General features: G+C 53.9%; 1 protein-coding gene across 8 annotated transcripts in view; it reads left to right on the forward strand.

Moving 5' to 3' along the window:
• CPEB1 (cytoplasmic polyadenylation element binding protein 1) overlaps positions 1-25,928 on the forward strand; it is a 38,769-nt gene that overhangs the window by 9,090 nt on the left and 3,751 nt on the right. For 3 of the 8 annotated variants that reach the window (XM_039557669.1, XM_010412409.4, XM_019293630.3), the window contains 7 exons: positions 6,272-6,460; positions 21,221-21,435; positions 22,767-23,016; positions 23,294-23,407; positions 23,504-23,608; positions 24,394-24,530; positions 25,486-25,684. In XM_039557669.1, the coding sequence (XP_039413603.1) occupies positions 6,272-6,460; positions 21,221-21,435; positions 22,767-23,016; positions 23,294-23,407; positions 23,504-23,608; positions 24,394-24,530; positions 25,486-25,684 (1,209 nt within the window). Of the gene's footprint in view, positions 1-3,447; positions 3,553-5,229; positions 5,333-5,723; positions 6,008-6,271; positions 6,461-19,569; positions 19,695-21,220; positions 21,436-22,766; positions 23,017-23,293; positions 23,408-23,503; positions 23,609-24,393; positions 24,531-25,485; positions 25,685-25,928 lie in introns of those variants that run through there. The other 5 variants (XM_019293629.3, XM_010412407.4, XM_010412406.4 and 2 more) reach the window with 5 other exon arrangements.

Consider the following 25,928-nt stretch of genomic DNA (forward strand, 5'->3'; position numbering starts at 1 on the left):
TGGACTTGGGTTGAAGAAGCCCCTTTGAGCACTAAGAGGATTACACGTGGTGGAGAAGGGATGGCAGAAGTTCGTGACCTTTCACTAATGCTATTGGGGAAGCACGTGTGGAGACACTTTACTGGGCTCAGAGTGAGGCCGTGCTGGGATCAGTCCAGCAGCAGCCTGAGCAATGTGAGAGGGACAGGCTGATTCAGCACTCCTGGATCCACGCAGTCAGAGCGTTATCCCCTTCTGGGCAGAGCTGGGACTGCTGCTGCAGGTTCAGCTTGTCACACCTAAAGTTGGATCTCTGTCGAGATCAGTTTGCAGCTGATGATAATCCTTGGTGAACTTGGTTGACTTGTCGAAGCCAGCTGTGTTGGGACACCCAGGCTGACCACCTGAGGTTTGTGGGTAGCTGCTCCCCAAGCACCAGGCTCAGGATGTTCTCCCAAACTGTGGGGTACAGTGCAGCAGTGTGAGGAGAGCTGTCATTGTAGAACCTGTCTGGTTGCTTCTGGGACAGGGTGATGGTGCTTCACAACAGCTGCCTGTCAGACTGCCTCAGTCCTCTCTGGAGAAAGGCAGAACCTCCTCAGTGCAGGCCTTAACCTTTAGTGGCTTTTACTGTGGTGCTGGAGATGAGGGAGACAGCATGGCCTTGACAGAGGCAAGAATCAACATCTCCTGCCAGTGCTGCTGGAGCAGCTCCCTGTCCTTGAGCAGCTGCTTTGCAAGGAATGTGGTTTTAAAGCTGTTCTGTATGTTCATCACCCCTCTGAGTAAGAACGTGAGCAAGGCCAGTTTTAACTGGCTGTTGGTTTGTTTACCAGGCTTTAAAGCTGGGCCTTGTTGGGTGGAATGTGCTGCTTGCTACCTATAGCAGCTTTTGAAATTACCCTGTTCTTTCTGTAGGCACAACTTCCAGCTTCAGTGTAACTGGGAGTAAAGCTCCCACTGGAGCTCTTGCATGCCTGTTGCTGGTTTCAGCTGAAGGCAGTGCGTGCTTAAAAGAAACTTGAAAGACATGTAGGTACCCCAAATGTCCGAGCAACACTGATCTTTCATTAAGCTCTGATCATTTAACTGCGACAAAGCAGCCGTTATTTTGCTCCAACTTGACGGTCTGTTGTGTGAAGAAATGGGAGATGCTTAAATGACTTCCTTTGAATGGGAGAGGCTTCAGGTGCCAAGTTCAGTGTAAAGGCTGTTAGTTGTGGCCCATCAGGCTTTAATGACTCTGTGGCTGCCTTATTTAAGGAAAACTGAAGGACAAATGCAAACCCAGACTAGCTGATGACTAAATCAGCTTCCTGTTTGCTCTTAACTGCAGTCAGTTAATGACCTATCACTTGTTTAGCCGTCCAAAAAGTGTCTTGATACTGTAATGTAAATTCCTCTGCTCTTCCCTGGCTTGCAGCCCCAAGGAAATATTCCAGACAGCGCTGGATGCAGCTGACCTGATGTGCATGGTCTTGGATCAGGGAACAAAATGTTGTAGGATGCAGAGACCCAAAAGGTAGCTCTGCTTACCTGGAGGTCCTGAGGCAGAGACCATCAGCAGGAGCTAGCCTGAAGCTGGCAGAAGCATTCTGCCTGCCCTAAAGAAGTGCTGGATGCCAGGTACACATCCAGAATAGGGGAATTCCACACCTGTGCCCCAGAAGAGGAGCACACTTACTGCCCTTGCTCTTGGCCTTTGGATTTAAAGTGTCACATTACCAGGTCTTTGCCTACATAAGCATGATGCTTCTCTGTACTGGAAAGTGGCTCTAGTAATTGGGTTTTGTATCAGAAATGCAGGTCAGTGTTCTGCAGAGCAGGGACTTGGCCTAGAGCTGTTGTACTCTGCAGTGGTCACAGACTGGTGTTCTGAATATGCAGCAGTTTTCTGATGTGTACTGAGCTCTGTCACTCAGGTTTTGGTGCTGTAATTCTGTGACAGTCTCTGTTACTCTTGGAAGGAGGAGGTAGAGCAGCAAGACTGTTGCAGTGCCTCTTCCTTGGTTTCTGAAGTAGCTGTTTGCCAGCTGCTCAAGTGTTTGTGGTTACGGAATAAGGGAGATTCTTTCATCTGGCTGTGAAACAGGTCATGCAGCAGTGTCTCCACTTCAGGAACTTTTCAGATTACAAGGGAGATGCTTAGTTGTGTTTCAGAAAAACCTCTTGTAACTAGTAGGTTTATGCCTAACAAGTGCTTTTCTAAGTCCCTGATGATCTCCACTGCACTTTGGGAATACAATTGGCTCATCTGAAAGCTTTCACTTTGGTATTTGTTTGTCTGGTGTGCAAAAGGCACTTGAGAGGCTTAATTTTCAGGGATGCAATTCCCAGCCTTTACAATTGGAGGTGTAGAGAGGTGTGAAAGGCAAGCAGTGCTGCTGCTGGCAGCTGCCTTCCTATTTGTGATCTGAAGGCTTTTCCCCCTGCCTCTGGCTTCTCCAGATTTAGTTTGGAAGTTCAGCCTTGGTGAGAGCTCTACTCCATGGGGTGAATCTGGTTTTGCCAGTGAATGGAACTTACAGCTGAGCTGGATTTATCCTTCCCTTGCCCTCAAAACTTGGGGCCCTCATTCGTGGAGGGGCTTCATCTGTATTCAGGCTCTGGTGGAAACCAGCATGTGGGAGCAAAGGGAGAGCTCTCCTGGGTGTGGAGGTGGTAGAAGTGGGATCTGACTCGGGTTCATGTTTGCTTAACCATTCTGAGAAAACCCGGAGGAAGAAAAACCCCATTTGCTGGATTGTTAGCTGGCCTTCCCAGATCTGGAAGTCTCAAGTGTCTGAACATCTTTGTGCTAGGTTGAGGCACCACCTTTACAGACTGATGGCACAGAGATGCTGCTGCTATGGGCTGGGAACTGAATCATGCTCCCTGCTCCTCCTGCTGCCTTAGCCCACAACCTGCCTGTGGATCGCAGCTCCTGTTGCCAGGCCTTGTGGATCCTTCCCACACAGGCTTAGGCTGTAATTTCCTTAATATTTTCTTGTTTGAAGTGCCTGGTTGGTGCACCCATGCTGCATACCAGATCAGGGGAGTGAGCCAGGCTTAAAACTAGCTCCCTGTGGCTTGGTTTTAACCAGATGAGCTCCCCAGCCCAGCTTCCTGTGTGGAAACTCACCTGCCTAAAGTGGTTTGAGGAGGGAGGGTGGGGACAGGGGCTGGGGCTGTGGGAGCTGTCCTTGCCTGCAGGTGAGAGCTGAGCTCTGGGGATCCTTACCTTTAAGAGTCTTTGGAATGCCTTAAATCCTGGGCTGTGACAGTTAAAGTCTGGAAAATGCAGCTTTCCATGTGGGCAGTGGTGTGGAAAGCTGTCCGGCCTGTGCTGTGGTGCAGCCTGGCTCCAGGGATCTCCTGGACAGGCAAGAGGGAGTCACCCAGGAGAGACACTTGCTCCAAGGCCAGCGAGGGAGTGTTTTATTAAGGACTTTGTTCTCATGATGCTGTTGAAATCAAACCCAACCGGCTTGGGAGGCAGGAGCTCAGTCTCTCCCAGACGCTCGGGCACGAGCGCAGCGCTGCTCCTCTGCCAGGATGGTTGGCTTCCAGTGGCAACTCCAGGGAAAAATCCAGGTTGGGAGGGCTTGTGCTAGTGTTCGGTGCTTGGAAAAATCTGCAGTAAAGCATTTGGGTTGGGCTGTGTCAGGTTGCAAAGTTAAGTTATTTAGTATTTGGTAGACATTTAGTTATGAATAACTTGAGGTTGTGACTCTTTAGACTGAATTTTTGTTGGAGATTTAATTCTTCCTGCTCTGGTATCTGATTAGTTTTGTCTGCCTGCAGCAATTGATTGCTTTGTAACAAAGCTCCAGACTCTTTGACTTTTAAAAATAACTAGTCCAGAGATCTTTTTAAGTTCTTAGTTTTTTTTAAGTTGATGTTTTGCCTGGATGACCTGTATCTAGCTTTTAGCCTGGCTTGGAGTGTTAAAGGGGAAGCAGCTTGGGCTGGCTGTTGGCTTCTGATGGGAGAAGGTCTAATTAAAAACTGCTGGTTATCTGAGTGGATTCTGCTCTGTGCTTCCGCAGTTAGAGCTGTAACTGGATTGCAGGGAGTTTGTTTTTAAATGTGGATTGAAGTCATCAGAGGGAATCATGGATCTTTTACTTGAATCTGATTTTGTTCGATTAAACAAAACAGCTTATTTCCTGAAAAATGGGGATAGCGAGGGGAAATGTGGCTGGATGCTGCGGAGTGAGTGCTTCCTGCTGCAGATAAATTTGTTCCTTGTTTTCCTTATTTCTTCAGTCATGGGTTTCATCCAAGCTGTTGGGATTCAAGTTGTGCTGTGTGTCACTACTCTGTGTCCATGCTTCCCAGAAGATGAAGTTTGGTGGGAATTAATTCTTTTGAGACCTAGCAAGATCCCTGGTCCCCAGAGGGAAGGGAGTCTCCTGCTGCCAGGGATCTGTGCACAGCACTTGTGCCTTTTCATAAAGGCAGGAATGTTACATATTCATATGGACAAGTTATGGTTGCTGTGGGAACTGAGTTGGCTGAGCACTGTGCCTTGATCCTCTCCTCCCTATGTTAGAGATGTCCAAAACAAGCAATCAGAAAACTATCTGGGAAGAATTCATGTGGTGAAATACTGCGCTGGAGATGCAGCGTGATGCTGTTGGAGGAGTAGATGCTGTTACAGGTGCTTGGTAGTAATGTGACTAAATTGGCACTACAGCTTGTACTAGTACTACTAGGAGTAGGAAACACCCTGGTGGATGCTATCCTGGTGGAGTGCTGTGGAGGAGGCTGCAGCTGGGAGGGGGGAAGGTGATGCGTTGCCAGCAGGTTATGTTTTAGCTGCTCTGATCCTGCCTGTGGTGCCACAGTCCCCTCACTGGGGTCTGGGGATGCTGGTGCTCCCAAATTGCCATGGGCTGAAGGCAAGGGTCCCTCCTCTGGTGGCAGCAGTGGCCTGTGTCACACATAGGTTACCCAGCTGCCACCAGCCTTTGCCTGGGCTTTGCTCACGGGCATCCGAGTGGCACGGGATGTGGATGTGGAAAAGGAGGCCAGGAATGCTGTCGGGCTGCCTGGGATGGCTGGGGCTGCACGTGAGGGATAACGTGACAGGCTGGAGCGACTGCAGTGCCCGTGGAAGAGCTGGGAGCAGTGTGTGGAGCAAGGTGTACATCTGATGGCACAGTGGGAGGCTGTGGGGGCAGGGGGAGGAGGAGGAGACAGCTGCTGCTTCTTGGGAGTTGGCTTATAAATGCCCTCTGACTCAGATTTCGGGTAGCACAGCTGAGCATCTTGTGGTTTCACCAGCCCCCAGATCCCTGCGTTAAACTGGAATTCTCAGACTATGAACCTGCTGTGTTTCCTTAGGCTGTTGGCACGGGCTTAAACCAAGGCGAGAATCCGGCGTCTCCAGTACCGTAGGCTTGTGAACACCCTGCAAGGGAGGGGGAGGGCTGGGAAAGGGGGGACCAGGCGGGCGGAAGGTAAACAGGCCATGAAAAATTCCTGATGTGAAATGGGTCTGCTCGGTTCTGTTCCTCCTGTACCAGTGGGATGTGCCTGCTCGGGCTGGACCAGAGATAATGGGCTGCTCTCTGGGTAGTGGGGGTTGAAGGTTATCCTTGTTACTCAGGGGTAAACAATGCCGAGTCAGTGAGAGGCACAGTGGCCAGGCTCAACCAAACAGATTATGCCAGCAGAATTGCGAAGCTTTGCATCGGCTCTGAATCGGAGCCAGCAGCTGGAGGCTGGCCAGGACTAAAGTGTTTTTGGGTTTTGTGGGTGGAGGGAGGCGGGGACAGGAGAGCTGGGTAGCACTAAAACTAACTGTGCTCTGTCGCTGCTGCTCTCGTCGTTGCTGGGGGGTTTGCTGCCTCCAGCTTGGTGTCTGCTGTGCTGACGAGCCCTGCTTTGTGCTGCCTGCCTCCCCTGATTTACTGGAGCTGCTCCTCTTTCCTCCTGCTACTGTCTTGTCTGTCAGGGGAAATCTTACCCTTTCTTCTTACCTTTATTTTGTAAGAGCTGATGCAGTTCTCTTGCATGGCTGAGTGACGTCACTGTCAGCACAGTAAGCATCAGCAGCCTGGTCACATGCTGACCCAGTCAGTAATGCAGACGGGATAGGAAGGTGGAGGGGCCGAGGGGGGTGGGGGGCTGGATTCTGGACATATGGTAGCCCTCCCTTTTGGGGTGCAACTGCTGGTTGCAGGAGCTGTGGCTTCAGAGCGGCGTGAGACCTGGCTCGGGGCTTAAAGCTTTGGAAAACTCCCGCTTTAAAAAGAAAAAAGCAGCCCTGAACTCTCAAGCTTCTGTTTGTTCTCCATCTGAGCAGACATCCAGGACTCTGAAGAAGCAGTGGCAAGCAGGATGCTCTTCCCTACATCCACGCAAGAGTCTTCCCGTGGCCTCCCAGACACCAACGATCTGTGCCTTGGCCTGCAGTCCCTCAACCTGACAGGGTGGGACAGACCCTGGAGCACCCAGGACTCTGACGCTGCAGCACAAACCAGCACACAGTCCGGTGAGTCTGCTGACACACGCAGCAACAGTTGTTGGATTCTGTGTATGTTTTTGGCTGGTTTCAAGCTAACAGGGAGCGATGTGCTTGTGTAACAGGGTGCTGGTTGGGGCTAACAGGGGCTTCTTGACCTGTGGTGCTTGTGTAATGTGACAGCTGAGTTGGGGAGGCTGTGGCTGCCTCTGCCACAGCCCCCTCTGCTCTGCTGTCAGCTCACTGCAGATGAGAAGTGCCTGGGGTTGTTTTGCTCGGAGCTGTAATGCTGCTGGGGGAATAACCTCACCAGGAGAGGAGAAATCCTCTTGCTGTGTTTGGAGGGAGTGGGTGGGGGGTGTGGTGTCAGGAGGCTGAACACGCTGGGTAGGAGTGAGGCTGAACTTCGCTCTGGCAGCCTGAGGAAATCCCTGGTGGCAGGCAGCTCTGCAGGTGGGGGGCAGGGTGTGCTTGCAGAGGGCCCCCCCATGCCCGACTGCCAAAGTCCTGGCAGCCGTGCTCGCCCAACTCTGCTGTGGGGTGTGGTACAGCCAGCACCCGACAACTTCAGCCGGCAGCTCGCTGGCTGGGTGGGAGACTTGGAGGGATCCTTCTCCACTCCCACGCTCAACTAGAAATAGCGGGCTGTGCCTGGCAGTGGGCTGCAGGAGATGCAGTGGAATGGCTTCTTGTTTTAACTCTTCTGGTCCAGCACAAACCTATGTGATGGGCAGGGTGTGGGCTTGCAGCCATGCACTGCTGGCTGGTGTGCCCTTCCCCCTCGATCCTCTCCAGTCTGCTTTTGCAGCTGAGATTGGCTGGGGAATTCCTGGGGTGCTGGGTGCCTCCCCTGGAGTGATGTGGGGTCCAGTTAACTGTTTGAGACACCCAGCCTTCCCTGTAAAATCACAGGAGAGAGGGATGCTGTATGTACAAACTTAAAGCATCCTCTCAGCCTGGTGTTGGAGCAGAGGAGTAAAACAGGGGAGAGTTCACTTGCTAGCCTTTGAGGTGTGTAAAAACCACAAATGGTGGTGCGTTCGTTCAAGTATCAGTCCGTGGAAAGATCTAGTGCTTTGGCAGAGTTTGTACAAGTACAGCCTGGTTGCTACAGAAACTCATCCCTTTATAGCAGCATGCTGCTGCTTTGTTAAAAGGAGAGTGCATCGCTGCGCAGACTTGGGTGACACAGAGGCCCCAGGCATGGAGTTGGTGCTGACAGGAATATAGATAGCTTCTGGGGGGGGCTGGGCAGCAGGGTTTGCCCATGTAGATGTTTGGAGGGGCAAGGGGATGCTGTCCTGAGCATAGGAAGAGCTGCTGGGACACAGCCCTGAGTTGCTGTGTGAGTTGTAAAACAGCAGAAAAAAAAAGCACTAGTGGGGTAGCAGAGTTTGAACAGCTCGATCCGCACAGCTCACTTGAGTTTCTGCACCTAATTTCCATGAGACTTGGCGTGTGGGCCCTGGCATGGGCACTTGGGGTCTGCCTGCAGCCCGGCTGCGGTAGCTTTATTAAGCCTCGCTCTGCTCCAGTGAGCAAACCTCCACACGGTCCTGTGGGCTTCCCCTAATGAACCAGGGAATACCACACACTCCTGCCTGTACTTTCATTGCCAGCTGAGACTTTGAAGGAGGAAGGAGAAACAAGTTGCTAGTGTTCAGTGGGCTGGCCAGGTGCCTCAGAGCTCTGCTCTGAGCCCCTTCTGGCTGTTGGCAGACTGGGGCCCTGCTGGTCCCCGTGTCACAGGATCCTTAATGGATGAAGAGCACGCTTGGAGCAGGTGACATCCCCTGGCGTGACCCTGCTGCTCGCAGCCCTGGCGCTGGGCTCGGCGCACAGCGCGCTGCGGAACGAGGCTGTCGCACATGGAGGCGGCCGCTCGGTGCGGATGTCCCAGCTCCACCTGCTCCTCCGTAGCCATCTCCAGAGCTCTCTTGGTCGGCTTCCTGCCAGCCTGCCTTGGCAGAGGCACGGATGTCTCTGCAGCGCTCCGGCAGGCAGGCGAGCAGTGCTGGCATGAGCCTGGGGCGGGCTCTGTGCCTCGCAGGTTGGGTGGTGGGGCTGGCACGGCTGGGCTGGTGGTGGGAATTTACTGCCAAGGGGGTGGAAAGGCTGCTGGTTTCAGGAGGGAGGTTGAGTTGGAGAAGATTTGAAGGTGCTCTGGTGACCTCCCTGCTCACAGAGGGTGTATCTGGTGTCAGGTGCCCCCACTGACTGCAGTGCATCGTGCTGGAGCTCCTGCCTGCCACAGAGGCCTGGGAAGAGCTGTGGAAAGGATCTTGCCTCAGGCACAGCCCTGGGCTCTGATGATCTGTGCCCACTAGGTGGTTGTGACAAGTGTGGTAACAGCTGGTGGAAGATGGCACCCAGTGCTGTCTGGAGAGGCCTGTTTCCTCACTTCTCACTCCTGGTATTCCCATTGGTATACAGAGAGAGGATGGCTGGGATGTGGGACCTGCCAAAGCGCAGCTGTACTGCTTGTACAGAGTAGTCTCTGGCTTTCAGTGGCTGTGTGGAGGGTCCAGTGCCCTGTGGCTGGGGGTGTTGTGATCCTGAGACAATATTCTCCCTCTCGCTCCCACACTCCCTTCCCAGGTGAGCAGCAGCTGGGCCAGGGGTGCTCCATGGTCTGGGCTGCTGTTACTCTCCTGCTCTGAGAGCTGTGAGGATGGTGTGTGCTGGCTGGGAAGGTGAAAGGCTGATCCTATGCACAGCTTTGTGTTGCTTCAGCCACCCACACCTCCCATGTCTGTGGTGCCTTAGCCCTGCCTCAGGGCCCTGGAGTGGCAGTGGAACTCCTTGGGAACAGAGAGCCTGTAGTTCAGGAGCATCCTCTGCAAGGTTGTGGAACACTCTGGGTGGCAGAGAATTGTCCTGTGTCTGAAAGCTGTGTGGGTCTGAGGAGCTGACAGATTCTGGTCCTTCCAAGTGGCCTGTCTGTGCTGTGATGGAAAGAGGGAGGATATGGAGAGGATGCTGCTGAGGCCGAGGAGGCTGCAGCTGGCCCAGCCCACAGGGCTGGGGTCTCCATTGGGGTGTCCTGTGGGCAGGTGAGGCTGCAGCAGCGCTGGGCTGTGGCTGGGCATGGGGGAGGGCTGGCACTGCCAAGCGAAGCTGTTGTGCCGCTGGCACCCAAGCGTTTGGAAGGTTCCAGCAGTGACTCAGCTGTGCGGACCCACAGGGAGGTGGCTGGAAGGGTGGAAATGCAACAAAAACTAACAATCAGGCTAAAAATATTGCTGATATGGTCCCCTGCAGTGCTGTGCTTGAGTACTGATGAGCTGGGACCTCCTCTCCTCTGCGTAGTCCCTGCCAGCACGGAGCTTCCTCAGCCTGGGAAGGACCTTTGGCTGCAAAGCCTTCTGGTGTCACCTTGTGCTCCCAGGGCGTTGCCACCACACAGCTTGGTGCAGTAGGAGCAGATGCCCGCTGGTTATAGGTCGGAGAGCAGTGGGGCTGGTTTGTATGCCCCAATCCTGCCTACATCCCCCGTTCCTGAAGGGCCACTGAGCCCCTTGCACCCAGACAGGGTTATTTGTGAGGAGTTTTCCTTCTGCACCCAGCCTACAATGCACTGAGGGCATGTGCTGAGCCCTAGGCAGTGTGGCAGAGGCGTGCTGGTGCCTGGAGAAGCTCTCTGGAGGCAGTGGCTGCTGCAGGCTCGAGCTGCTGGCACTTCCTGGCTGTAGGATTGAACTGCTGTCTCACAGCAGGCAAAGCGTCTGAAACCCTCTGCTGCCACTAGATCTGTCAGGCTGGAAATACTTCAGCAAGTCCCAGCAACCTGCTCTGTGGCCTGGGGAGGGACTTCTGCAGGAAACTGGCCTTGAACACTTCCAGTCCTGCCATTCCTGGCTGTATACCTTGAGGCAGTGTTTCCCTGTCTTCAGTCGCAGAGTAGGCGACACATGTGTAGAGATCTCAGAGTTCAGAGGCAAGGAGGGGTTAAGAGCCAGTGAGGTGGGACTGTCCTTGATGGTATCCTTTACCTTCACTGCTCTGTTTCTCAAGGGGCGCAAGCAAATGGGGTCTCGATCCAATTTTTGCCTGGAGAACAGCAGTGCACAGCAGATCCGTGTGCAGATTTTGGGTCTCCCTGCCTGGCTCTCAGCCTGTGTGCCAGCTGCTTGGTCTGGCTGGTCTGTCCTGCCCTACATTGGAAGATGTCCCTTGGGACAGCAGACTTGCCCGCTGGGATATCATCCTAAAAGCGGTCTGTTATGAAGTCTGCAAGGCTAACCTGAGTGTGTTTTTAGCAGGATCAGGTCTTCTGGAGAGGATGTTGGCCTCTCTAGGTGAGCCCAGCAGGTGAGCTCTTCCTGATGGTGTCTGGTGGAGCACCTTGCTGCATCTGCCTCTCTGCTTTGCTGTGTGACCCTAAAGCTGCTGGTTCAGCAACAGATTTGAGCTTTTCCTTGGATTTGCTCTTGAGACTGCAGCTCCAGCCTCATCTGTGCCCTCTGCGGGGTGGCTGCTGCTGCTGTCTCATTCTCCAGCCTGCAAGGTTGCAGCTCCTGTCACTCTGGTTCTGGGGAAATGGCCTGTGGTAGGAAAACACTGCTGAATCTTCCCAGCCCTTGGCTCTTCTGCTTCCCCAGAGCACAGCAACTCATTTTTGTGATAAGCTTACTTATCTGTAGTTGCTTAAAATCTGCCAGGCTGGAGCTGCGGGCAGTCTGTTGTGCGTTGCCTGGCAGATAGCGGAGGCCTCGGAGCACGAATCTCTCTGAAGTCTTCAAGGCAAAACCCTGTCTGAAGGATGAAAGAAAAGACCTGTTGCACAGGAAGAACAGTTGTTGTCATGGACTCCTTGCCTTTCTTATTGATAACAGCAGGAGGGATTCATAAGTTACTCCCTGAGGTCAGGCTGTTTACGGAGTGTCCTCAAATGCTGTGTGTGGTGGAAGGCACCTGAGCCCCCCAGGGGAGAGTTGCTGCTCAGCCTGGGGTGGCTGTTAATAAATACAGCATGGCGGTCACTGGCTTTCCTTGAGCTGCTGGTCTGAGTGCTTGGATGCAGAGCTTGGGGCAGAGGATTTGGGTTCCCAGTTTTCCATCTGTTTAATTTGCTGCTTGGCTAACCCATGCCAAGTTCCATAGAGCTCTCTCTTGTGCATGTCCAGGTCTCTCCCTCCTGCTTTTCCTGCTGTCTTTTGGACGAGGGGCTTCAGAGGACCTAGGTGTGCCCTCAGCTCCTGTGTATTCCTGCTTGGCTGTGTGTAAATCCCTCTCCTTACATTAGAGGAAGATTTCAGAGGCTCATCCTGATGGAGAGCTCAATGTCTGGACAACACTAGGTTGGCATCAGAGTATCCAAGGATGGTTTTTCCTGCTCTGTAGTGAAAGGGAGAGATGTTTTGGGTGTGGGGGGGAGAGCACTTCACCTGAGTGAGGCTTGCTCCCATCTAAGCTCAAGTATGCCTAGAAAACTCAGTAAAAGGTTCCTTTGTGCTGCTGGTGGTGTGGCTGCTGGGATGAGGAGGGAAGGGCCACTCCTGCTGACCTTGGACCTGTGCTTGGTTCAGGAAAATAAGTATATCCAGAGTTTTGGTGGTGGTCCTGAATTACATGTTCTTGGTGTCCTTTGTTCCCTAAAGGAGGACAGGCTTTCCCAGCAGCCTGGTTCCTTGGGAGCAGCTTGCTGATGTTCAGACCGTAGTAATGGAAGCACAGATGTGGTGGTGCTTCCTGTGTGAAGGTTGTGAGTGATAATGGTGTAAGGGCACAAAGCTGGGAGCTGGTTTGACTCTCCTGGTCTCTTGCTTGGTGCTAGTATTCCAGGAGTACCTGAGACAGCCTTACTAAAAGCTTGTCCCATGCTATCCTAGTGTTTGTAGGGCTTTTCTAAGGACTTACTTGATGTGGGTACTTAATGGGCACTTGTTCCTTCAACGTGTTTCCATAAGAGCTGCTCATGCTCTGTGGGCTGATTCCTCAGTGCTTGGCTCCAGCCAGCCGTGCTGGGGAGTGGGAAGCAGGGAAGCACTTAACAGCTGCACACTGCTCATGTGGCAGCGGTGTTTGATCCTTAACAGAATAAAATATGTATCAAATAAGTAAAAAAAGTATCAAACCTGAGCTTGCAATTGTTTTCTAATGGAAGTTGCTCTTAATACAACTCCTAAAGCTTCCATTTGAGCAGCTTCTCCTAAAACAGATTTATTTTTATCTGCGCTGATGCTGTAAAACAGAAGATGCAAATAGAGGAGTAACTGGAACAGGAACCCAACCAGCATCTCTGCTTGTATCCAGCCAGAACTGAAGTGGGTCAGGGCAGCTCCAGTGCTGTGCTGGAGGCAGCTTGTGGGAGCAGGCATGTGCCACCCAAAACCCTCCCCTTGGCTTCTGTCAGGGAAGGTGTTTGACTGTGGCCTCTGGAGCAGCCCTGTGGCAGTGTCCAGGGGTGGTTTGGAGAACATTCCTCTTGGCTCACTCAGGAAGTGAGCCTCAACAGGCACGTTCCCTGCCAAGGGGAGAGCATTGGAGCTGCTGTTTGGTGGGTCTGAATTGCCCCAGGAAATTCGTGGCTTAGTCTTTCCTGTGATTGATATTGGAGGTAGCAGCAGGGAGGGTGGTTTAGTGTGTGCAAGCCCTGGCCTGGGGTAAGATTCATCCCCAAAATTGCACTGGTCAGATGAGAGATGAGGAGGTTTTCCTCCAGCCCTTGCACTGCTGTGTGTGTAAGCAGTGGATGTGATGATTCTTTTCTGGGCAGAGCTGACCCAAAAAGTTCTGCTGCAGCTCCATCAGGAGCATGGGACCTCTCTAGGAGAGGCCTTGAATGTGTCTTTGACTCAGTGCCTTCACTGCAAACTCCCCGGCACATGCAGGCCTGAGTGCTTGCACAGGGAGCTGGGTAGGGAACAGCTTTTGGACCTGCTGTCCCAGTGTGCCTGTAGCAGAGGGGGTGCCCACTGCTCCCCTTCCCCAGCTCTGGTGGGACAGGCCCAGAATTCAGCATCTCCTGCTGCCTTGGGCCTGAGTTTGTCCCTGGTGCTGTGTGGTACCTGGGCACAGTGATAACCAGGCCATGCTATGTGACATGTGGGGTGACCTGTCACTCCACTGTCACCAGGGCCAGGCCAAGGAGCTAGTGGAGAGCATCTGGCCTGTTAGCACAGCTGAAGTCCCTCCAGCTGACTTTCATTGGGGACTGTGTATGGAGCTGCTGTAAGAGGGCTTGTGAGCCCTCTGCAGTACTCTTGGCAGGCTGGGGTTTTTAGGGTGACTCCAGTTGGAAGGGACCTCTTGAGGGTATCCAGTCCTACCATCGCTCAGAGCAGGAAAGCTGCTGGACGGTGGTGGAAATAATGTAGCCCGAGGGGGTTCCAGAAACTAATTCTGCCTTGGTGTTCCCACAAAAATACCCCTTTAAGTGGGCACCTCCCCTGAGCTGGCTCGGAAATGATCCCCTTCCGAGGGGTGCTGTGGTCCTTGAGCTGTCACTGCACAGAGGCTGAGTGGTGCTGCTGTAGGGCTGGGGCGCTGGGCAGGGCATCTCCAGCCAGGGTTGCACCTTCGATCCACATCTCCAAGCTCACTCCCTCTGTGCCTGGTCCCTCAGGCGATGGCAAACCAGCTGAATCACAGGTGCTGTCTGTGCTGCTGCCAGTGCAGAGGCTGCTCTCGGGCACGGCAGCTGCTGCCACGCATTTGAGATGGCCGTGGGGATGTGCTGGCTCCCTCCTTGCCCCTCTGCCTGGTTTTCTCCCTGAGAGTGTGGAGGGAAGGTGAGGCAAACTCCCAGGCTGTGATGCTAAGGGGTGCAGACCTCTGGAAGGTAGCTGGGAGTGTTGCAGGCATCACTGGTGGGGTTTGGGAGTGCTGGTCTAGCAGTGGCTCTATGCTGGTTGAAGGCCACAGTGAGGCTTGTGTGCCATTTCCCAAAGAAAATTGAGTTTGGGACTGAAGCCTCTTTTTTTTTTCCGTTGTTCTTCCTTCACTGCAGCCTGCAGAGGGGTCTGGCTGACAGCTTGCCCCCCTCCAGAGAGCCCCCCTTCTAAAGGTGGTATCCTGGCCTTGGCACCCCCAAAATGTGATGCAGCTGAGGATGAGTCACTCACCCTTGTTATCACGTCAGGTAACACACACAGCAGAGTTTGCACCCTAGATGTTGCAGCAGATAATTGAGAGGAGTTTGGTACTTAAATATAGAAGTGTTTGTTCTTGAGGCTTGCAGAGCTGAAGCTTGTTGTGCAGAATTTGACCCGAATATGTTGGCTTTTAAATCTCCCTGGGACTGATACATGTTAAAACCTGCTGTACTTCAGTGTTCTGATCTTTTTAAAGACAACTGTGGTTGTGGCAGCCTGCTTAGCGAATGCAATTACCTGGGCACTTGTAATCCTGAATTGCATTTTAGCTGTCTTTTCTGATTTTTATACTTACCTTGGGCAGCTGTTTTCCCTTCCTAGAAACGCACAGGAGTAAATTCCCTGCCTCGGGAAGCTGTGAGCCTCGTTGTCAGCCGGGTCCTGCTCTCAGTGCCGGCGGAGGACCAGTGCTCTCAGATGTTAATGCAATAATCTTCTGCGTGTTCCCAGTTATGCTGCTGTTTCCATTTTTCAGGGCAAGTGACTTACCATGTTGGTGCCAGAACCAAGAATAGACCTCAGGTGTCCTGACTCTAATTCTGTGGTTCAGCTGTGGGATCATGCTGCCTTTTTTTATTCCCCTGCCCCCTTCTTAGCAAACCAGAAATAGCTGCCCGAATATCCTCAGTTCTTCTTCGCCCCAAATGAAGAATCTGTGAGGGCAGAGGTGCCTCTTTTGTAGCTCAGAAAAAAGTGGGCTGTGCTGTAGGTCCTATTTAGATGGTGTTTGCTGCTGGTTTGATTACATCTACAGTTCTGAGAGCTGCTTTTTTTCTCCAGAGCTGGTAGTTGGCTCAAGATGATTGGGGCTTCTGTGGTGATACAGCCTGGAGAGGATTGCGTGCCTTGGACTTTGTGTGGCTCCTCTCATAACAGCAGTAACAGTTTTTTTCAGTGGACTAATGGGAATATAATGGAATTGGGGAGATTTGAGCTAGCTAGATCCTCTGGAGGTACCCAGTGTGCTGCTCAGGTGAGCTCCATGGGTCTAAGGGCACAGTTCTTCTTCAGCTCTGGGCCTTGTCCCATGGCTGCTCCACCTAAGAGGAAGAAATTCCTGTGCCACTGCTCTTGTTGCAGCTTTTCCTTGGTTTTTTTTGGTGCCCCTGTAAGAGTTCGGTAAGTAGGGAGAATCCAGTGTCTGCCTTCCCTGTGCCAAGCAAAGCCTGTCCCTGCCCTGTGCCCCAGCCCCACATCTGCCAGTGCAGCTGCTGCTGGCCATGGTTCAGGCAGTGTCCCTGTGCTGTGCCTGTGTGAGCTCCTTGCAGGCAGCTCCAGGTTCCACGGCTGCAGGCGGGAAGTGCTAAAATTCAGAATTGGGCTGGAATGTTGGTCACTCCTTCCCTGCCATGAGCTTTGAGCTGTGTGGTGCTTGTGTGTGAGGAGGGTAAGCTCACCCTGGCAGCCCTGTGTCGCTGCTGAGCTACAGCTGTAGGAGGTGGTTGAGGTGCCCATTTGCTTTTCAGGCGTGCAGATGTTTCTCTTGCCACGGAGTTTCTCAGTGTCTGTAGGAGGTGCTGCTTTTTGGCTGACTAAAACATTCAGCTTGCTCCCACCCCACCAGAGCAGAGCTTGGCTGGGTGGTAAAAACTGCAGGCGAGCTGTTTTTCTGGAATTGCAGCAGGCTATTGTTTAGGACATTAGCTTTTTTTTTTTTTAACTTTACAAGCTTATTTGATGCATGACAAAAGAAAGTGCACTGTATTCAGTCTCCAGGGCCTCAGTCACACTGCTTCTCTCCTCTGCTGCCCTGCCCCAAATGTGTAGATGGTGCTGCAGCCCCTGGGCATGGCAGGTGTCACTGAAACCTGGCTCTCCCACCTTATTTCTCCTGGTGAGAGCATTCCTGTTGATCTCTGCAGGGAGATCCAAGCAGAAGGGTGGACTTCAGCCTATGTAGTAGTTGGTGCATGCAGGGGAGGCCTTAACAGCTTGCCATCCTTCTTGTGCTGAGTAATCTCCAAGCAGATAAACTTCTGGAGACGGCAGTGTCCCTCTGCCCAACCTTGCTGGGGTGCCAGCCTGCAGAGGTGACCCTCTGATGGCCTTGCTCAGACAAGTCCTGAACTCCTCAAAGTAGGCTTTTTCCAGCCCTGCAGTGAGTTTCTAAAGGCTGGAGTACATCTCCAGAGGGTAACTTCCAAAGGTGTGTGTGCTCCCCTGGCCCTGGGGCTGCGGCCCGCGCGGTGTTGAGCTGCCTGGGCACGGACCCGTGGATGCCAGACATGGCTGGCAGCTCAAGGACCAGGCCTGGCATGCTGCTCCTGCAACAGGGGTTCTTGGCCCCCTCTCCATGTGTCCCCAGGCTCCGAGGGGTGCAGCCCTGTGGCAAATGCTGTTCTCAGCCATGGGGGAGCTCCCACTGATGTTCTGAATGTGGAGAAGGAACTTGAGCGGAAGGACCTGGGCAGCTGCTGGATGAGAGCGATTTTTGTGTGGGACTCAGTTTCTGGATAATTTAACTAAACTGATGCACCAGGGAGTGAAGAGCATCAGCACTGATCTCATGCTGTTGGCTGGGTGGTCTCCCACAGAGCTGAGCTGAAGCATTTTTTTCAAAGGGCAGTGTGGAGGTGGCTGAGGTTCTGGTCAGCTCTGTCCATCAGGAGTAAACTCAGTGAATGTGCCATGTGAAATATCTGGATGTGGCATTTGGTGCTCTGGTCTAGCTGGCAAGGTGGTGATTGGTCAAAGGATGAACTCTATACTGGAGATCTTTTCCAACCAAAATGATGCTGTTGCTCTTAAGGTGTTATCCAAGGCGATAAAGTGTCATTTGTCATCAGCATAGTGGTTATTTTCCCAGAGCCTGTCTTTCCCTGAGCTGCCAGCACCAGCAATCCTTGGGGTTCATATTTACATTGATCTCTTACAGAATGGGTGTGGGCAAAGCTACCAGGAAGGTCTACACATCAAATGGCTGTAAGTTACAGTGTGCAGGGAAGAACTGTGTGCTCCAAGGTCCTGGGCAGCTGCTGGAAGTCTTAAATTGAGTGTCTTGACCAGTGGATGGAATAGTAAAAGCTGTTCTCAGTGCTTGGTTTGGACATCTTGCTGTTGGGGCACTTTCCCAAAGTGTGCTATGAATTGCAGCTTGTGCTGGTGGAGGGATCTGCTTGAGACAGGGTAAACTCACAATAAATGTGGCAGTTCAGTGGTTGGTAACAGGATTTAAAGGATAATTTGGGGTCCGTAGGTAGAGTTGACCTCAAGAGTTGAAACCACCTCTGTGGGCTCAGTGTAGCTGCTTGTTTCTGTCAAGTGTCTGGCTCGGGTATGATGAGTCCTGTGCGTGCTCCCTTGGGCACCTTTAGGGGCCCTGGGATGATGCAGGAATAAAGGTGTATCCAAACAGCCGTTACTAGGGAAAGCTCAGCTAACGAGGAGGAGTTGTTTGAAAAAAATGCTCCTGTTCCAGGGAGTGGCCTGCTTGGCCAGGACCTGGCAGTGCCATGCGGTGTCACGGCTGTTCCACAGAGCTCAAACCTGCCAGTGCTGGGCTGCTGTGCCCGGAGATGGAGCGGAGCGTGCTGGCTCCGCGTCAGGCGTTGGAGCTGCAGCAGTGAGTCAAAAGTCAGTGCTGAGTTTCTATTAAAAGCTCCTGTTCTGCTGTCCCCTGCAGAGGAGCATTGCCGTGTGCTTCCTGTGCTGCACTGAGCGGAGGCAGGAAAAGTTCCAGAAGCTCTTGGTGTGCGAGTGGTGAACGGGAGTCGTGTTGACCCCTCAGTTAAAATTTCCCCTCTAGGTGTGAAACATACTTCTTTGCACTTGTGCTCTTTCCTTACCCTGAGTAGTTCCATGATACTTGCTTTTTCACTTTGGGAATTTCGTGGATGCTCTTGACTTCAGGAATTGCTGATGCATCTTGCATGTGCACTGGGAATGATTTTTCCCTTATGTGAGCTGTCTGCTTGGGAGGGGAGACAAGGCCAGCTTCTCAGGAAGAACTGTGGCCCCAAGGCCTTGAAGGGCTTTTTTTAGGTGGGCAGCCTGTGTTGGGCCCTTGTGCCCCATTCCCCAGGAGGGGTTTGATGGGTTGGAGCAGGGAGTTAGAGCAGGATGCCTTTGGGGTGGTGCTGAGAAATGAGATCTGAGTGTCTCATGCTGGTGTTTCCTAGGCTACCTGGTGTCAGGGCACACAGCCTGGTCGCTGAGCAAGGAAAAAAGAGGAAATGCGGAGTTTGTTTCGTGGCTTTTCCTCCCAATGTCCCTGCGAGCAGCTGTGGGTACCGGGTGATGCTGAGTCAGGCCCACTGGCATGATGTGGGGTCTCCCATAAGCTCAGTGTGTCCTGCAGAGTGTGTCCTGCTGCCTGTACAGAGCTGTCAAAGCTGCTGGAGTGGATGGAATCCATCTGTGTGAACAGCAGGATGTCAGTGCTTCCAGGGCATGAGGTTAGGACTGGGGCAGTTGGAGCTGGCAGGACTCTGTGTGGTGGTAAATGCCCAGACAGTGGATCTGTTTGAAGGCCGGTAATCCTGACACTTGAATGTGCTCGTACTGGCCTTACTGGTTTTGTAGTTGCTGTGAGAGCTGAGAAATCCTGGGAGAAATGTGTACATGGTGGCAGAGATGAGGGTGACATAAATGGGGCAGAGCACCTGTGGGCCCTGTAATGCCACTGGGAGCTCCTGATGAGCCCCAAACACTTGCTGCTGCATCCCAAATGGAGTTCTGGTCCTGCATCTCTGCTAACCAGGAGATGAGGGGCAGGACAGCATTGTCTGGTAGCAGTCTGCCTGGCAGTAGCTGCTGCAGGTCTCTGGAATGCTGTGCAGCTGGGGTCAGCACAGGGCTGCTGGCGTTCCGAACCCACGGTCCTCACTGGCTGGGGAGGAGGAGGAGGGTGTCAGCGCAGGAGCATTTGTTGGCAGCAAGGCTTGGGCTGTGGGATCAGCTGCTTTGCTTTGCCTCTTGTGCTGTTTAGTGACTAATCAGATTTTGGAGGCTGTCGGACAGATTCAGCTGTCTCCCCGGAACAATACGCCGGCTGTATTTTTAAACACATCACGTGGCTTCAGAGAAGTCGGCAGAGCAGAGAGTGCAGCTTGCCGGGGCTGGGAGATGCTGTGCCCTGCTCGGAGCTGTGACTAGGAGGAAACATCTCCTCCCCAAGCTGTGCCACATTCCCTCTGTCCTGGGGCTGCTGCTGCCCGGGCTCTGCCCAGGTAAGGACTGCTGGGCTGGCCAGTATTTTCCTGTGGCTGCAGGGCTGGGTGTGAGCACAGGTGCTGCTGTTGGGGAGAGCCAAGGGCAGGAGGTCCCTTTCTCAGTGCGGTCAGAGGTGAGTTCCTAGTCCTGTGATGTAGCCAAAACAGGGGAATCTCAGAGGGATAAGGCTCTGCAAGTGTTGGGAGGATGTTGTGACTCTTGCTGAGGGCTCTGCCTTGAGTTGAGGGAGATGCTTCAAGTAAAGGATCCACCTGTACCTGTGTGAAGTCTCTGTTGGTGTGGTGAGGTTTTTCCCCAAGTGTGAGGCTGGAGATGCCAGCTTCATGGCAGCTGTGCTATTGGATGATGCAGCTTGGGATGGGTACATCCCAGCATCTCGCCTCAGTCGTGCTCAGCAGCTCATCCTGGTGCTGACAGCACCGTCCTGGTGTCTGACCGCGGTGCTCTTGAGCACGATGGTGTTGTCACTCTCCTGGTTTGGGTGGTGGTTTGGATTATTACTCCTCGTTGGCACAGGAGCTGCTGAAAATCTGGGTTGAAATCTTGTGGTTCAGCTTGCTGTATCAGGTGGGGCTTGGAGGATCTCAAGTGGATCCCAAATTTGGTTTGCTGAAATCTGAAAGCTTCAGGGCAAGCTGCCTTGTTTTGCAGCCTCTGAATAATTAAAACCATTTCTGAATGCTTTGCTCTTTTCACTGGGTTTGGGTACACATTCAGCTTGCTGAGACTTGCTCCTTTTGAATAGACTGGCTTGTGTTGTGCCCCTGTGGGATCCCTGCCCTGCGTTCCTTCTCCTTCTGGGTGGCAGCTGCCCCCACATCACTGACCAGGATGTGACTTTTTGACCTTTGGGTAGCCTGGTCCTGTGCTCAGAAGTAGCTCTGTAGGGAGGAATTTTCCTGGATTCTTCTCAGTGGGAGGAAAACCTGCAGTGTGAGGGAAGCAGTCTGGCACATCCTTGTCTGCAGGCTCTGGGGCAGAGGCCTGACCAGACAGGCTTGCTGTGAGCATGCACTGGGGACAGCGAAGCCCCTCTGTCAGCAGCCCAGGCTGGCACCTTCCTGTCTGCCCACAGCCAGCTCCTGGCAGGGCTGATGGGAGCAGTGTCCCTGAGCCTGAAAATTCCTGCTGGTGGACCAGGTGTGCCTGCCACGCTTGTGTGCCTCCATCCCTGAGGAGCTTGCTGAGCCCCAGCTTGCTCCAGCACGAGTGGCATGGACTGGGCAGAGGGCCCTGTCCCAGAGCACCTCTGAGGCCCATAATCTGGGATGCAGGGTCTCTGAACTTCTCCCAGATGAAGTGGGTTCTCCTGGGCAGTCTGTCTCCTAACCCTTCATGTTTGTCAGCCACACCAGGCTGCTGCGGGTTCTTTGCAGCACCATGGCCCAACTGATGGCAAACACCAGAGGTGCCACCTGCCAGTCGTGCCATTTATGGGCTGACAGGAGCCTGGTGGCCTCCTGGGCCACAGGAGGAAGGAGCAGTGTTATGCTGCAGCACTGACAGACTCTCTCTGTTGCAGTTCTCAGCATGCTGAGTAACCCTCTTGGGAACGTCCTGGGGAAGCCCCCGCTGGGTTTTCTGCCTTTAGACCCCATTGGTTCAGACCTGCCAGAAAAGTTTTCCACACCATCGCTGAGGAACTCCCGCTCCCTCCTGGACTCCCGCTCCAGCAGCCCCTCGGATTCGGACACCAGTGGGTTCAGCTCTGGTTCTGACCACCTCTCAGACTTGATTGTAAGTTTGCCTCTGGGGTCTCGCCGTGTTTTTGGGGGAGCATGGAATAGCTGAGTGGAGCTGCCAGCCAGAGCCCTGCCTGCTCAGGAATGGGAGGGAGTGCTGGGGGAGCTGTTGTACCCACACTGGCACAGCCCCCGGGGTTTGGGAGAAAGGCTGCTTGTGCAGTCCTTCAGCACGAACAAGCAGTATCCTCATATATTTTTCTTCTAAGCTAATATTTTGGCCTTCTGGGTCTGTGCTTGCAGCCCTACTGGGTTACAGTAGCTCCCAGAGGGATCTCGAGTGCTTGAGCTGGTGTGTGGCAGGGGAGTGTCTGTGCCCTGATCCCAGCAGGGTGGCTGATCCAGCCTGGACTTTACAGGAGCTGCTGTCCCTTCCCATTTGCTGACTGCACTTCTCCATCTCAGGGCGGTTTCTTCTAGAGCAAACTGGGTCTAGCCTGCTCCCGTTCCCTAAAGCACAGCTAAATTTGGAAGGCAGGGAGCAAGTGAGTGTCTGTCTGGCTGCCCCAGTCTGCTCTGCCGGGGCTGTTGCGGGCACAAGTGGCAGCTCTGGGTGCCAGCAGGACAGCCTGGCTCTGGCCAGTTCCAGGGTGGTGCTGCATGGCCTGACCTTGGCACAGGAGGATAAAGCCAGGAGCTGCTCCAGGCTCTGCTGTGGTGGCCTTGACCCCTGTGTTGGGCTGGGTGTGAAGGACAGAGCTGACTGGATATGGGGTTGATTCTGCTGTGATCCACCCTGGAGAACCAGGATGTGCTGAGTGGCTGCAGCAGCCGGGCAGTGATGGTGGCAGGCGGCACAGGGCTCTGTGCTGGCCTTGTTTGTGAAGGGCAGGACTGGCAGCACGGCCCCGGCGTGGGCGGCTGGCACCGAGCTGTGCTGCGTCTCACCTCCCTGCTGTTCCATTAATCCGAGCTTTCCCTCCTCCTGCCCTGTGCTCCCTGGAGCTGGGCTGTGAGGATGAGATCCAGCTGGTGCCTGCAGAACCTGTGGGCACTTCCAGGGAGCCCTGCTCACTGTGGGCACAGCACAGAGCCCACAGCCTGAGGCTCCTTCTGGGATGGCTGGTGCTGCCCAGGGGTGACACTGCCCTTGAGGCTCCACAGCCAGGGGTAGCTGTTGGCTTGGTGGTCTGGGAAGTGCCTCCTGCTTAGTGATCCCCCGCTGCTGATCATGAGCATGGGCCAGGCCTCAGAGGGTCTCAAGAGATCCCTGAGAGCTCCCTCTCCTGCCAAGGGGCAAGGGCAGGGTCCCAGAGTGGTACCTCACTTCTGGTATTACATACTCTTTACTCAGAGCTGGATTTCAGTGTGGCCTTTCTCTTGCAGTCAAGCCTTCGCATCTCCCCTCCTCTGCCCTTCTTGCCTCTCAGTGGGGTATCAAGAGACCCCCTGAAGATGGGAGTGGGATCCCAGCTGGATCAAGATCAAGCTGCCCTGGCTGCAGTAACTTCTTCCCCAGCCAGTGCATCGAAAAGATGGCCTGGAGCATCTGCGTGGCCTTCCTGGGATCTTCTGGACTCTCCAGAAGACCCCTTCAGTATTGAAAGAGAAGCCCGGCTTCATCGGCAGGCGGCAGGTGAGTCGGGAGGAGTCCCCAGGGGATGGTCCCACACCTGGGGGAGGGCAGGTTGCCTCTGTGCAGACACTGGCTGGGCATGGAGTTTGCAGCAGAGCAGAGCTTGCTCCAGGCCCAAGCCTGGCTCTGGCTCTACCTGTTGAGAGAGCAGGTGGGTGGGGCAGCTGCCTGTGGCTGTGCTGCTCTGCTCAGCCTGTAGCTGGGGAATGTGGGGAGACCTGTGGGAGAGGGGGAAGGAAATGATCCTGTACTGAGTAGTACTGGTGTCTTCTCCAAGCTGTGAACGAAGCAACCTGCACCTGGAGCGGGCAGCTGCCTCCCCGAAACTACAAGAACCCCGTCTACTCCTGCAAAGTGTTCCTGGGAGGAGTCCCGTGGGACATTACAGAAGGTGAGGCCTCATGCCAAGGCCTTGGGTGTTGACATTGGGAGGATGCAGGATGGAGCTTTTTGTGGGGGAGACTGACCTCTCTCCTTCTGTCTCTAGCTGGGCTGATCAACACTTTCCGTGTTTTTGGCTCCCTGAGTGTGGAGTGGCCCGGTAAGGATGGCAAACACCCACGCTGTCCTCCCAAAGGTAATATGCCTAAAGGTAATAGCGACACGGTAGGGTTACATTTTTCCCATGCTATGTTACAGCACGGATGCTGGGATGGTACAGCTGCATGCTGGTGACTGGATGGTACAGAGCACCTGGGGTAATGTCCTGCCCTCACTTGGGTCTGCACCTGGGCTGCAGAGCACTGACACCCCAAACCCAGCATCCCCACCCATCTGTAGCAGGGTTGGACAGAACTGTGGGCTGGGGGAACCCTCTCTGGGTGTGTCTGGAACCCTGTGTAGGGCTGTGGCTCCACGGCCACTGCTGGTCCCACTGCCAGCATGTGCAGCTGGGCTGACATACTGTGTAAGCAGGAATTAGTTACAGGGTAGGAGATGGCTGGTTTGGAGGCCCTGTAGTGCCTGATGGCCTCATTCAGTCACTGGAGCAATGTGAGGTGGAATACTGGCATCCATGGAAGGGACTTTAAAACCCTGGATGTTATTTGAGCCAGGCCATCCTAAATATGAAGCAGGGTCTTATTTTCCTGCAGACCTCACTGCGGCCAGGCTGGTGGTGCCCACCTGGCATGTCCCGGTGTGGTTTGTGTAACACTGTGGTCCCAGACCTGGGCATCCTGCCCCTCGTGCTGTGCTTGGGTTTGGGCTCTGCCCAGTTTGGCTTACGCATAAGAGTGTGCTGGGAACAGCAGGAGCTGCCACACAGATACTTCAGGTGGCACCCAAGAACGATTTTGAGGATGTCTGCAAACTGGGAGGTTCCGTTCCACCTTCACCACAGCTCTAACAGCTGCTTCTTTCCCTTCCCCTCTGAAGGATACGTCTACCTGGTGTTTGAGTCAGAGAAGTCGGTGCGTGCCCTGCTCCAGGCGTGCTCCCAGGACCTGCTGAGCCCTGACGGGCTCAGTGAGTACTACTTCAAGATGTCCAGCCGCAGGATGCGCTGCAAAGAGGTGAGCAGAGCTGTGAGAGCAGCCTTACATGGCAGCAGGAGATGCAGAGGTGATCCCTGAAGGAAAAGAAAGCAGGGCTGGAAGAGCAGCCGAAGGCATGCTGGCTTTGACTGCTCTGTGCCTGTGACAGGGATGTGTCAGCTCAGTGTTTGTCCTTCATAACAGCTTGTGTCAAACCAACCTGGAGCTCCTGGGTTGGTGGCAGACCCTGCCTTCAGGCTTCAGTTAGCTGGGACAAAGCATGGAAACAGGGATTTGACTGCTCTGTATTGCTTCCATCACACCTTTGCTCGCAGAGACAGACGGGGATCCCTCAGGTGCTTTGTCAGGCCTCCTCTGCTTGCAGAGCAAATGGCTTGCACACTCAGCAGGCCAATGTTCTGGATCCCAGGCTGCTCTCCAGCATGGCCTTGGCTGGCTGACCTGTGCTCTGGGGATGCTGGGGCTTACAGGAAAGGGGGAGCTCAGATTAGGGACAACTGCCTGTGTTCAGGGAGTTACAGGAGGGAGATGCAGCTCTTAATCTAGACAGGCACAAACTAACTGTGCTCCAGACAGCTCTCCCGGTGTCTGGCAACTGGCAGTGCTTCTGTGCACAGTGATTTAGTTCTGCCAGAAGCTTCTCCTCTCCAGAGCCTGCCATCAGCTGCAGCGCAGATGGGAGTGGGTGGTTATTGCAGGGGTCACCTCCAACATCAGGCTCCTGTGCTGGGAGGTACCTGCCTGGGCCTTAAATGCAGGTGGAGGGATGGGGATTGTCCTCTGGCTGCCACCCCCAAGGGACTGCTGACTTGGGTTCCAGTTTGGCTGGAAGCAGAGTTGGTTATATCCCCTTGTGGGCTCTCTGGGGGTGCCTGGAGCTCTAGATGGGTGTGGACCCTGAGCAGTAGTAAATAACAAATGACATTTGCGGCTCGGGGCAGAGTCTGAGGTCTGGGGGTGCTCCTGGTTGCAGGTGCAGGTGATCCCATGGGTGCTGGCCGACAGCAACTTCGTGCGCAGCCCCTCTCAGCGGCTGGACCCCAGCAAGACGGTGTTTGTGGGGGCCCTGCACGGGATGCTCAACGCAGAGGCCCTGGCAGCCGTCATGTATGACCTGTTTGGAGGGGTGGTCTATGCTGGCATCGACACTGACAAGCACAAGTATCCCATAGGTAAGTGATGATTCCACCGGGATTGGTGGTCACCCCACCACGCTCTGAGGAGGCTGCGGTGTGCCCTTGGCTTGTCCTTCTGTTGGAAGACTGCCCAGGTGCCAGGCCTGGGGGGCAGATGCTGTCCAACCTCTTCTGCAGTCTGTGCTTCTCATCTGCTGGCCCTGGGGAGGGCTGATACAGCTGATGTGCCTGGGATTGGAAGGTCCAGGATCATTCCTGAGCAGCCTGAAATTTTGAATAT

Source organism: Corvus cornix, chromosome 10, assembly GCF_000738735.6.
Source record: "Corvus cornix cornix isolate S_Up_H32 chromosome 10, ASM73873v5, whole genome shotgun sequence".
Classification (NCBI taxonomy): Eukaryota; Metazoa; Chordata; class Aves; order Passeriformes; family Corvidae; genus Corvus; species Corvus cornix.